The sequence below is a fragment of the Arvicola amphibius genome, chromosome 4, assembly GCF_903992535.2.
Source record: "Arvicola amphibius chromosome 4, mArvAmp1.2, whole genome shotgun sequence".
Lineage (NCBI taxonomy): Eukaryota > Metazoa > Chordata > Mammalia > Rodentia > Cricetidae > Arvicola > Arvicola amphibius.
The window spans coordinates 23,013,495-23,026,024 of record NC_052050.1 but is presented as its reverse complement, the minus strand read 5'-3'; the positions used below and the strand labels follow the sequence as shown (position 1 = coordinate 23,026,024).

The window sequence follows — 12,530 nt, the reverse complement described above, 5'->3', positions numbered from 1 at the left end:
AAAAGGCTAGGCTCACAACCAAAAATGTAAGAGTTCAGTTCCCAGCATCCACAACTGTCTCTTTAGCCACTAAAAATAAATAGATAGATAGAACAAAATAAATAAATAAATAAATAAATAAATAAAAATAATAACCCTTAGAGCTATGGTTTTTCAACCTTCCTAATGCTGCAACCCTTTAATACAGTTCCTCATGTTGTGGTGACCTCCAACCATAACATTATTTTGTTGCTATGTGATAACTGTATTTTTTTTTAGTGATGAATCATAATGTAACTGATACGCAGGATATCTGACATGCAGCCCCTGTGAAAGGGTCGTTATAACCCACAAAGGGGTCACGACCCATAGCTGAGAACTGATGCTTTCTAAATTTCAGTTTACCGACTTGTCTTTCAGCCCACGCCCAGGGAAGAGGGGGTCCTGTCCAGCAACAGAGCTACCGGAGGGAGAGTCTGCATGCACCTCCCGTGGCTGCCACGGCCATTTACTTAGTCATCTATAGTGTTCATAGGTGAAGACACTGAAACCTACACAGATAAAAAGCAGCTCATCTGGACGTCACCCTGCCCCTGCCGGTCAACAGCAGAGTGGCCTTCAAAACCGGGCAACCTTAGCTGTGAAGTCTGTGTCCATCCTGACTATCATCTTCCTCCATTTACCCATCAGTTTAATTATAAAAATATCAACTCAGAGCTCAGGAGCTGAAATTGTAGAGACACGGGAAAGGAAGACTATGTAGGAATGACTTCCAATATAAAGAAATCTCACCAGGTGGTGGTGGCGCACGCCTTTAATCCCAGCACTCGGGAGGCAGAGGCAGGCGGATCTCTGTGAGTTGTTCGAGGCCAGCCTGGTCTACAGAGTGAGTTCTGGGACAGGCTCCAAAGCTACACAGGAAAAACCCTGTCTTGAAAAACCAAACCAAAACAAAAATCTCTATTTTACTCTTCTTGCTCACCAACCCTTCTGTGTGTGTCTTAATGGAGGTGTGCCAGTGTGTACAAATCAACTCGCTGAGGGCAATGCGGAGCTGAGCACGGGGTAGAAAAGAACCAGTCTCTCACTCGTGATTTTTAATCTACTGCTTTTCACAGCCTGGGGTCAAGCAAGGGCTCGCGGTTCCAGACAACTAGGAACTGGAATAGCTAATCTTCCCTGCATGTTAAAGTGAGGCAGTTGTGATACACAGACCACAAATCTCCCTCTGGCCTTCATAGAACCTACTGAGGCAAATAGGGTAGGGTTGCCCCACACAGGAAAGTGATCGCCAGTTTCTGCATCTTAGAGCAAGGTTGTTGTCTATTCCCAAAGGCATGAGGGTTGAGAAGACTCCAATCAGTGCCAAGTGCCAGACCTCAGAATACCAGTCCTAACGGCTATTTCTTCCCTTGACTCTGGTTGGGATCCCTGGGCTCCCTACCAACCCTTTCCCAATTTCAGGGTGCTAAGTCTGCCCCTGAAAGAAGCAAAAGCTTCCTGGGTCTCCACCACCACTGTATCCTACCCTTGTGACCTCCTAAGTCCCTAATGTCTGGCCTAGGGACCTAACCCCTCATTGCCCTTTGTCTGTCCTATCTTATAGTAGTCTGCTCTCAACTCTCTTCGGGTCTAGAGATTCTAGGTGTGTGGACAGTGCCCTGAGCCACAGCCAGCTCAGATGCACCGTCCCCAGCTTCTTACCTGAGACGGCGAGTCAGAATCCTGTCAGATCTCTGTGCAGCTCCCAGCTGGAGGAGTGCTAACGGAGGCACCTGAAAGCCCCTAACAGCAGTACTTCCTGGAAATCAGGATAACAACAAGTGCCCCACTGCTCACGCCTTTAATCCCAGCACTAGGAGGAAGAGGCAGGTGGAACTCTGTGAGTTCAAGGCCAGCCTGGTCTACAGAGTGAGGACAGGCACCAAAGCCATCAAGAAACCTTGTCTCAGAAAAACAAAACAAAACAACAAAAAGAAACAATAAAGAACAGGTGCCCCACCTCTCTAGCCTTCAGATAAGACAAATTATGGCCCAAGTGGAATGGCAGGGCCAGGAGAGATCTTGCTCTTTGGACTCAGCAGTAAGTGAGAGATTCTGACACAGGGGCTCCGTAAGTTTGGGCCAGAGAATGGTGTGTTGACTTGGACAATCTAGGGAGCTGAGATGGAATGAGAATCATGCCCAAACTGCAAGGTTCCCCTAAATCCAAATGTAAAGGCAGAGTCTTTATTTATTCAAGCTTAGGCTTGGGCTGTGTGTCTGACGCAGAAGTACAAACGGAGAGTGTGCAGCCCAGGCAGGGTAGGGTTTTATCATAGTAGAGGTTGGGGGTAAGGGGGGTTTCAGGATTCAAGACCCTGATTGGGTTCAATGACATCTTATTTAATCTTATCTAATGGTTGGGATATTCGTAATAAGGAGTAGGGGCAGTTAGGTATGACCAGGAAGGAACAGGGAATACCCGACCTGTTCCGAGATCCATTGTTCTTCGGGTAGTCCATGAATATTGGTTCATACCTGTGGCTCCCTGCACCCGAGACTTTTTTTTTTGAGAGAGGTTCCCTTGGTGTTTGGTTTAGATCAAATGTTGAGTTCCAGTTCTACTTCTACTAAATTTATAGGTTTTCCCTCTAAATTCTCTCTGAGAATTACCCTGGGATCAGGGAGGGGACTCAAACCCCGTGGCAGGAGTCACAGCCTGAGTCAAAGTCCTTATGTTTGGACTCCTAGGGGCATCCTTTAGCCCAGTGTCCCATTCCCCTGCAATAAGCACATGGATCTTTTTGCAGCCTGGGGTGCTCTCTTTGGTGGAGGTCCTTACCTTGGCCTCTGGCTAGGCATCTCAGTCGGTGCTTCTTTTCATCTGGATCTCCTGCGGTGGCTGCTAGGATTCTTGTATTTCCAGGCTACTTTGCATTCTCTGCAGCAATGACCCTCATCTGTTTATCCTCTGGGGTTTCTCTGTTGTACACTTTCTGAGCTACTGCTCACAGCTCCTGGATGCTCTGATCTGCAAGCCCATCTATCTTCTGTAACTTGCACCTAACGTCAGGCTTGGTCTAATTAACAAAGGCCAGGACCACAGATGACCTATTCTCCTGGGCCTGAGGATCCATAGGCGAGTATGCCCTAAAGGCCGCCATAATCCATTCTAAGAAGGCTGATAGAGATTGTGTTTTTTTTTTGTTGTTGTTGTTGTTTTTTGAGATTGTGTTTTCTTGTAGTACATTACTGACTTTGGCCAAATTGGTGGGCCACATGGAGACCTCCCATTAGAACCTGGCAGTAGACCTGGAGCCTCTCCTTACCTTCTGCCAAGGTAAAATTCCTGTTAGGACAGGTCAGGGGGAAGCCTTGGTCTATTGGTGCAGAATTGACAGTTGGGTTTCCATCAGATCCTGGGACCAATTTTTGGGCCTCTGTCAGAATTCTTTCTCCCGTGGTAAACAGAACCAGTACCAGCTGACTGCAATCCTCCCAAGTAGGTTGGTAAGTGAACATAACAGAATCTAAAAGATTGTCTGAGAAACGGGGGCTTTGCTTTTTCCAGCTGTAGAGATCACTCATGGCGAAGGACCAATACTGCATCTGTTCACTGCCCTCATCGTCCTGTGGGCCGACCGCCCTCAGGGGAAGAGGGAGAGAGTTGGTCACCCAGGGCAATTCTCATTGGGCCCGCCCCCTGGTGAAAGGTGGGCTTCCCAAGTTCCCTGAGCCTCCCTGGGCCCCCCTCCTGGCCTCCTGATCAGTTGTGGGAGGTAGCCGGAAGGAGGAGGCAAGAGGAGTTCATCTTCTGTACCCCCTTGCAGCACAGGGGCAGAGGGCTTAAGGAGCTCTTGCCTTTTGTCTTCCTGTAAGGCAAGGATGGTCTTGTTCATCAGACTGACTGGCTAACATTTGTCTAGGGGTGTTTTGGTGGAAGGGAATAGGTAGGTGCTGGGTTCAAGGACATCTGGTGATCTTATTTAATCTTATCTAATGGGTGAGATATTCAGGTACTTCCCTTAGATGCTGGTCCATCCCTGGGTGGTATCAGCTTATGGCTTTTCCTGGAATTGGGTGCTGCCTGCCAGTAAATGGAAACTCAGACCTACTCTCTTGGCTGTCTCTATCAAGCCTGTCATGGCAGCTACGCGACCTGGGCCCCATATATGTGGCCAGGCTGCCCTGAGCCCCACAAGTGGGTCCCAAGTAAAGAGAGGTAATAGCCATGGCTGTACCAGGAATGCAAAAATGACCTCAGGGCCAGCTAACAAATGCCGTGGTATAGCAGGCAGCAACGAAGACTGGAAATTAACTGTAGCAACAACTACAGGAATCAGGCTGGTCCAGTACATACCCAGCCTCCCCCAATGTGACGTATTTCTGTGTGCCTTCTCCTCAGACCTTCCTTATCTGGATGCCACCAATCTTCTTCATCCACCTTCTCCTCTCTAGAGTCTTCTGGCCTCCCTCAGAGGATAGTGAGTGAGCCTAGTCTATCTTCTGACCTCCCCATTCCTCCGTTCAGAGCACACTGAAGGAAATGGCGGCGGTAATAATTGTAGTTACTACTCAACTGCTGATTATACCCCAGGCACCGTGCTCACGCCACAACAGCCCGGAAAGGCACTCGCCTCCTCCACAGAAGACTGAACTCAGAGAAGCAGCTAGGTAAGACCACACAGCTCTAGACAGCAGAGCTGGCATCTGAACAAAGATCACTGTCCAGGTACCCTGGCACTTCACCCCGACTGGCTTATAGGCCAAGGAAGCAAGTAGATGGGCCAACTCCCAAGGCTGAGCCAGTGGCAGCACTTCCCCCAACATCGCAGTCCTTATCCGAAGAGGGGACAGTAGGACCAGACTAGTGTAAAGATCACACTCTCCCTCACTCTAAGAACACCATGATGTTGGGCCAGGGCCACAGAACCAGACTACTGGGAACGGAGCTCCTCTGCCTGCCTAGAACTTTGTACCTGGCCAGGGAGCAGCAAATAACACTGCACAGACACAGGAGATAAGGACTCCGCCCTCTCCAGGCTGTGCTCACAAAAGTCTTGGGGCCTCTCTTCCCTCCTACTCATCATAGCAGGAGGGGCACCAAGGCCAGGAGCAAAGGCAGCTCTCCGCAACGGAGAAGTGAGGACAGACAGACAATACCAGAGCACCAGTAGTAATTCCCGACCCTACTCCATACCTAAGCCCTATCTGGACTGACCTTGCTTGGTGGCCAACCCCCGACCCAATTCCCCCAGCCAGGCCTGTGAAGTCAGAGGCTCAGATCAGAGGAACAGCAGGAGGCACAGACAGTGGGATTCTGCTCCAACTTTCCAGGGCCTTCTCCAGCTTCCTTACACCCACTCTGGCTTTCTCCCCGGGCCACCCCAGAGTCCCCACCACTGCCAGGCAGGAGCTGCTGCCCACACTGCCAGCTGATCCCCAGGGCCGACGGGAAGCAGAGTCCAGACGCGAGGCTACCAGAACACGTTGCACTTTATTTTCTCTTTCAGAATACTGTACAAAGGGCATAAAAATCCTATTCACACTCCGCTTAGAAAGACCAGAAGGTGAAAGTTCCCTATGATACACGGGGTTGAGAATGAGGGTCAGGGGAAGAAAACGGGATGCGTGACTTCCCTCCAGCCCCTGGCAGAGGGCTCAAGCACCCACATCTTTCCAAAGGAACATGCCCCAATCGAACCAGCGAGGGGAGAAGACAGCCCCTCTTAGCTTAGTGTCAGGCTCTGTGACCCACCTCTCTTTGGGCTGAAGAGACAGTGCCTGCAGCTGTCCCTACTAGTGCCCTGTTTGGGCAAGGACCCTACAGCATTGTGGAGCCCACTGACCTCATGTGGAGGTGGCCTACCGGCCCCTCACATGCATGCCACACAGGAGGCACTGCCCCGGCACAATCTAAATGGGAATACAAGCTGAAGGGCTGAGGAAGAGCTGAGCCCTGAAGCTTCCTCATACGCTAAGGGAAGCCTCAGACTGGACCTGTGCTGTGAGGACTCACAGGCCTCCCCTTCCAGCCTGTGCACACCCCCATACCAAGCAGGGGCTCCAAACCCCTCCCCATCACCATCATTCTGTGTGTAAATGAACCCTCCAAGCCAGCCCTCCTTTCAGCCCACACCCAAAGGAGGCTGGGTCTGGCTTCTCCCCCCAGACCCTCTTTTTTACACTAATCCATATCACCTGCCGTTCTCTTGACCATTCTAAGACCCCACCCTACCCCTGCTCAGAGCTCCCCTCTCCCCAGGACCAGGGCGGCAGCATCCTGGCCCCCACTTCTACACAAGGTGTCCCCCAACCCCATCTTACAAGGACGTCAATGAAGTCTGACTGCTCTACCTGGAGGGCAGAGGCAGCGCAGCGTGCGCTTTCAGGCTACAGAAGTGAGGCAATGCAGAAGCCAGCCGTACCGTCCCTCCGCCCCTTCTCAGAGGTTAAAGTGCTATGGCTGCCTGGAGGCAGACAAACCAACAGGGGCTTTTCCTGGCTTCCTGTACCAACTTCTCAGGTCCACGGTCAGTCGGAAAGCCCAGCCCCTTTCATGACCACCCCCATGGCATCTCTATTCAAAAGGCAAAAGGAAAAGATCAAAAACTTCAGAATGGGTTAGAGCCCAAGGGCCCCACCCTAACCCCACTACAAGCTACTCCAAGTCGGCTACTGGGGAAGCGAGGGGGAAGCCAGGCCCAGGGCGCACCCCCATCTCTGGCAGTGTCCAGAGACTCCTGTCTTCAGCATCACAGCAAAGGTCTTCTACCCTTCCCCTGCCAACCCGGCTGGGGAAGGGGCTGCAACCTCAGTACTTATTGATTCCAAAAATCCGGACTCCATGGAGCTGGGGCAGCTTGGGGATGAGCACACTCATCAAGGAGACAGTGTTGAGTATGAAATGGACTTGGTCATACTTGGTGTAGAAGCTGGTGAGGAAGTACCTGGGGGAGGTGGGGGAGGGAGATGAAAATAAGGGTCCCGGATAGAAGTGGAGAGACAAGAATCACCAGCTGACAAAGCCCTCCTGACCTACCCCCAGCTTACCCCAGGCCTGGGAGGAAAGTCAGAGCCAGGGAGACCCAGGATACGTCACTTCCTTCCCTCTGCCCATCCTACACCAAAGACCAGAGTTGAGGGGAGTCTGAGCACTCACAGTACAATCGGTGTGATGGTCAAGAACTTCCTAGAGGCTGTGAACTGGACCCCATAGTCCATCTGTTCCCAGTGGGTCAGCAACCTGGCTTTGCCCTGGTCTGGAGTCTCGAAGGGTGTCCCTTTCACCGTGTGCAGGAAGATGTACATGCCCTGAAAGGAGGGGCCTTCATCAGAAAATACAAAAGGCAAGAAAACTCCTAGCCTGACGTCCCCACCGGTCACACACGGAAGCAGCTCCAGGTAGACTGCTACCTCCTCTGCCACAGTGGCAAACGCAGGCAGACTCAATACATGACGGGGCACCCAGGAGCCCACGTAGTGGGAGAAAACGGGAACTGCGTAAGGGGAGGAGTTAGCCATGGAATGGGCATACATGCTGCCCTCTAGTCCAACTGGGTCTCTGTGTGCCAGCTAAAAGGAGCAAGCCAAGTAGCAAGGATGAGACCCCTGCTTGCTGAAGTGTGGTACAAGGCAGCAGGTCTTAGGGAGCAGAGAGTCAGAAGAACATGGTTTGGGATCCTATCGTGGGAAAGGAACACTTCTGCACTAGATTCCTGGGACCTGGGGAGCCTCAACAAGGACTCGGCTCTCAGCTGGCCGTCCTCCACACACACCAGCCAGCCCAGCCTTCCTGAAGACACAGGCGATGTGCATTCTTGTAGGCATGCTACAGCCCACAAGGGGGAGCAAGGCAGAGATACGAGCTGGTCCTGGGCTCTGGTGACAGATGTTGACAGGACCTGCGGAGTCTGTCCGGTGACTCTCAGCTCAGGCACTGAACAGCCCACATGGTGGGAGGAACGCGGTAGGCAGGCTCTCACCAAGTTGTGGATGAGGTTGGTGAGGGTCCAGACGACAGGGACGCTCACGAAGGGGATGCTCAGCAGCACGACGTGAAGGAGCCCGATGGCTAGCACGTACGAGAGCCAGATGCCGCGGCTGTTCATCACCCGCGTGTTGGGGTTCACCTCACTGTGTGCTGTGCCCACATTCATCCTGCCACCCCTCTCGACTGCTGCTCTGCAAACGAGCAACACAGGTGAGACAGGTCACACCACTTTCCCTGCCCCCACACCCAAGGCCCCACAGAGGTTCCCTGAGAACACCACACCACCGTCCACTGTTCCAATCCTCCAGCTCAGAGGCTGGAGAAAGTCCACATGAATGTAACGCTAGTCATTACATCGCTGGAATGGGATTAACTCCGGCTGTCACACGTATCATCCACTGGGACTACATGCAGACAAAGTCTTGGAGGACAAGTCACCAAGAGATGCCCGGCCCAGACTATAGAAATCAATGTCCGTTCCCCAACTCACCCCTAGAATCCCCTGAGGCCCTCTTCCCGCTGGGGTGGGATGAGAGGCTGCTCTCTCAGAACTCTCCAGAACAACCTCTGCTGGCTCTTACTAGAGAGCTGATAGAACAAATCCCCTACGCTAAGCCCCTCCCCAAAGAAGCAAAAGCAGGCAAGGCCTGTGGGCACAGGCGGCAATGGATGAAGTACTTTAGGGCTACTGTTTCTGCCACCCCTGTTTTTCCAATCCTGGATTTCCTCAAGCCCAGGACCCAAGAGGACTGACAGGGCCAGGAGAAGAGGGAAGAGAAACAGCAAGCCAGGCACAGCCTTTGCCTAACATTTCGACACCCAGTGACCCATCCATTGGGATGTTTTATCCATTTGGCATCTGCTCAGGCTAACTCTCATGGGGTGCTACCATTAGGCTGCCAAATGACCAGAGCCCTTTACCCCACCAGAGAGGGAGGAACACAGGACAGAGCACACAGCCAATATCCACAGTTCCCACAAGTGGGATGTGGGACCCATATCAGCGTACCCCTCCCAAGGATACAAAACTACCTGTGGCCTCCCTCTTACCTCCTCCCTTCTTGGCCCCACCTGACCTCACCTCCCTTCCCAGGATCTGTTTGTGGGTGTGAGTTAACAACAGCCTTTGCTTGCCCAGCTCCACTGGTAAAAGCTTTACAGCAGGAGGAACCAAAAGGGTTGCCCTCAGTGCCTAGAAAACAATGGTAGCAGCAACCCACAGTGGCCAGAAGGGAGAATGGTCTGTCCCTTATCCTGGGAGCTTGGTTGTCCCCAGATTTCTGCCGACAGAGCAGAAGGTATCAGTGTGCTTGGTTACCTACCTAGCTTAGGGTCCTGCTGGTAAAGAACCATTGGTCATTAATGTGTTTAACAATGCCACCTTTTCAAGATGGACAGAAAAGGACAGCAGACAGCGACAGTCAAAGTGCTAGACTAGCTCCCTCACCCCGCTGCAATCACCTCACCCCCAGACTCAGATGCTATCTCACCCAGCTAGGATTCCAGCCAAGCCTCCTCCACAAGGAGCCAGAATTCACTCAGAGAAGTTCCTTACTTAAGTATAATGGAAGCAGGTTTCCTTTTCTCAACTACCTCGGGAAATAGAACAGACAACAGCTCCCCAACAAACAGACTCATGAGTTGGCCTAGGGTGCATCCTGATGGAGGTCATACTCCTGGGACCAAACCCCTGGCCCATTTAAGGCGGATAATTGGTCCCAACAGAAACCCAAACAACTAGAAATCCAGTTGTTTACCTTCCCAGACCTTAGGGCTTCAGTTTCCCTAACACAGCCCCTGGGACAGCTGTGTAACAGCCTCCACGTGAGGGGCAGGGACTGAGATGTGAAGTCTCTGAAAGATCATTAAGGTGAGGAAGAGAGTTATCTCCCCAGAAACTGTTGCCCCTTCCCATAAGCCAGCCCTGTAGTGGCACAGCCACAGACAGAACTCACACTTTCCTCATGAGTGCCAAAAGTCTGGCTGAATCCCAGGATTTGAAGGCCTTCCACCCCTTTCTGGCTCAATAGGGCATTTAGCAAAGCCTAGCTGACCCCATGGAAATCGTCTTCCTCAAGCCTGTAGGCCCCATGCCCTTTAAACCAGGAAACCCCTTGCACCCTCTCCCACTATGCCCCCCCTCAGAAAAAGACTGGGAGCCAGAAAGCACTTCTGAGACTTTCATGTGGCTCTGTGTACATGTCATTTCCATTAGCACACAACTGACCTTTCTCCCCTAAGTGAAGAAATACGAGCCTGGCAGAGGCAAAAAGATCTGGAGCAGCCAGACTGAAAACTTCAGCTACCACAGCTGGCAGGTGGCTGCCTGGACCAGGCCCTGATGTGGTTTCATAACCTGCCTCAAATGAGAGCCCGAAGCAACTCCGTTTTGCTAACCACTTTTTTGCTACAGCTCTTTCCCCCTTTCCCGTCTGGGCCCAGACAGTCTGTCAGACACTCATGCCAAACCCAGATTATCCCCCAGCGTGGCCATCCGGTAAGCACTTCCCATTCCCTCCCCAGCTGAAGGCTGGCCCTTTGCGCAGCAAACTTGTTCCCAAGGGACACAAACCGGGAGTTCATGAGCAGACAATATGTCTCTTCCCCTCGGCCCACCCTCAAACTGCAGGACCACGGCGGTCCTTGCTGGCCCAGACTTCTTAGGAGTGGAAAGAAAGCGAAGCCCCACTGACCAGGAGCGAGGAAACTCCTTCCATAGGGCCTCCCGCTCTGCTCCGCAGCCTGGTACCTAAGCCTTAGGAGCCTGGCAGGGTTCGGGGCCCAACCCCCATCTCCACGCATTCACTCAGCCCCGGAGGCAGCCAAACCTTTATCCCTGTAGTCCAGCCGTTCCCCGCCTCCCACCCCCAGCTGAAGCGCTCCTCCCGGACGCCCCACCCCCGGCCTCCCGCTCCCAACTCCTTCGGCTGATGCACTCACTCTCTCCACCCCCAGCCACCCAGCTCAGGTCTCCTGCGCGGACGCCTCCTCAGCAGCAACCTTCCCTCTCGCCTCTCCTACCCCTGGAGCCTTCGGGCTTTACCACTCCGAGGCCGCCAGTAAGGACTCACCGCGCGGGGCCGGAGGTCGAGGGCCCGGGAGAGGAGCCCGAGAACCCGGGCCGCGGCCGCTCCAGCAGCTGTAACAAACCAGCAGCGGTAGCCACCCCGCTGGCAGCTCTGGCCGAATCAGCTCCCTGAGCCGGGCCCCGTGACGTCACTGCCACGCGCCTAAACACGTTACGCCTCTTGGGAAGTGTAGTTTCTAAGCTGCCTCTTCACCCGCCCGCCCGGAGCCTCCTGGGAGTTGTAGGCTTTTCCCTGGGCTACGTCTCCGAGCTCACCCCAGAGCTTCTGAGCTGCCGCACGGCAGAACGTCTCATCCTGACGCAATAGTGAGATCAGGTGGAGTCTCTTTGGTGCGTAACAATCCCAGCTTTTACATCTGCGCCCTTCTAGAAAAGCACGAGCGGTTTGCCCAAGCTCTCGTTTTTTTTTAGACCAAGAGACTCAGAGTTAAATAACTTGCAGTAAGGCCTTGCTGAGATGGTCTAACCTTAAGTGCAGAGTTTTTTTTTTTTCCACGAAACGTCGCTGCCTAGGCCCCAGACTGATTCTAGAAGCCAAGAAGGGCGGCCCTTTGCCCTGAAGGAACACACCCACCCACCCGCCCCCACTTGGGATTACATTTTCAGAGCCTTGGTTGGGTTGCATGTCTGTAAGGTAGAGAGATAGGAGGCTGTGGGCATCGTTGGTCCACCTGGTTGCTACATTTAATCCTTGCTGGCGTGGGTCTGGCCGCATCCTGGATCTCTCCGTATCAGATATCAGATAGGATGTGTGCCATAGGAAGAGTCCTTACGAACAGTAAGGAGCTTTAAGTTCCGGTCTCAGATTAGCATGGGTGGCTTTACGTAGTGAGCCTCTGACCTGCAATTTTCATGTCTGGAAGCTCTGAAGAGAAAAGGCACAGATTTTACTGCTAGCTACATAGAATGCAGGTACGCCTTTATTGGCAGTGTAACCCTGGGCAAATTACTCTCTTAATCTCAATTCCACAGCTGTGAAAACCTACCTCCAAGGTTGTTTTGATGTTTCAAAAGAATGTAATATAAAGCACCTATTACATTGTAGGAACTGAACTAAATAGGTCTTAAGCTCTTCTGGGCCACACCCGATGTCCACGTCAACAAAAGGGCCCTCCTGTTGGTCGTTTCCACTTCCCCGCCCATCTTCTAAGTCCCGTGCCCATAAGTCCTGGCGAGGCTGGAATGACAGGATCAGATGTTAATAGATACCAACCTGGGTAAATGCACTTGAACTGAATATGCAGGGACAGGAAGGAGAAGGCCTGCCCAGACAACCAGGGGAGCATTTTCCTTCGACCCACCCATTCTCAGGGAGCTGCCAGAAAATAGTCGTCGCCAGGCTGGAGTGGGAACCCTGGGAGTAAATAGTGAGTGTGCATATGACCTACCCAGAGTTAGCCAGCTTCTCAAGTATTTCCAGAGCCAGAGGCCCTTTAGGTCCTGACATCTAAATAATCATCCTAGATGCTGAAAATGCCTCACAGAGAT

The 12,530-nt window shown here is 52.5% G+C and overlaps 1 protein-coding gene across 4 annotated transcripts; it reads right to left on the bottom strand.

Moving 5' to 3' along the window:
• Nucleotides 1-5,439: 5,439 nt before the first annotated feature.
• Nucleotides 5,440-11,179, bottom strand: Ormdl3 (ORMDL sphingolipid biosynthesis regulator 3). Of its 4 annotated transcripts, none has more exons than XM_038328210.1 (4): nt 11,026-11,179; nt 7,947-8,145; nt 7,124-7,275; nt 5,440-6,911 (listed from the first exon to the last, which is right to left on the bottom strand). In XM_038328210.1, the coding sequence occupies exons 2-4, from the start codon at nt 8,118-8,120 to the stop codon at nt 6,776-6,778; spliced, it is 462 nt and encodes a 153-aa protein (XP_038184138.1). In that variant the 5' UTR covers nt 8,121-8,145; nt 11,026-11,179; the 3' UTR covers nt 5,440-6,775. The 4 variants fall into 4 exon arrangements, with proteins under 4 accessions (XP_038184138.1, XP_038184140.1, XP_038184137.1 ...); XM_038328212.1 differs by having other exon boundaries at nt 7,947-8,140; nt 11,026-11,174; XM_038328209.1 differs by lacking the exon at nt 11,026-11,179 and adding an exon at nt 10,648-10,795 and having other exon boundaries at nt 7,947-8,140.
• Nucleotides 11,180-12,530: the final 1,351 nt, after the last annotated feature.

Bases quoted from the DNA above. Each gene is read 5' to 3' on its own strand.
- Ormdl3 (XM_038328209.1), bottom strand. From the start codon at position 10,756: ATGCGTGGAGATGGGGGTTGGGCCCCGAACCCTGCCAGGCTCCTAAGG. The intron at 8,141-10,647 runs GTCAGTGGGGCT...TTTGCAGAGCAG, and splicing joins AAGGAGTTTCCTCGCTCCTG to CAGTCGAGAGGGGTGGCAGG. The intron at 6,912-7,123 runs GTGAGTGCTCAG...CACCTCCCCCAG, and splicing joins ACCATCACACCGATTGTACT to GTACTTCCTCACCAGCTTCT.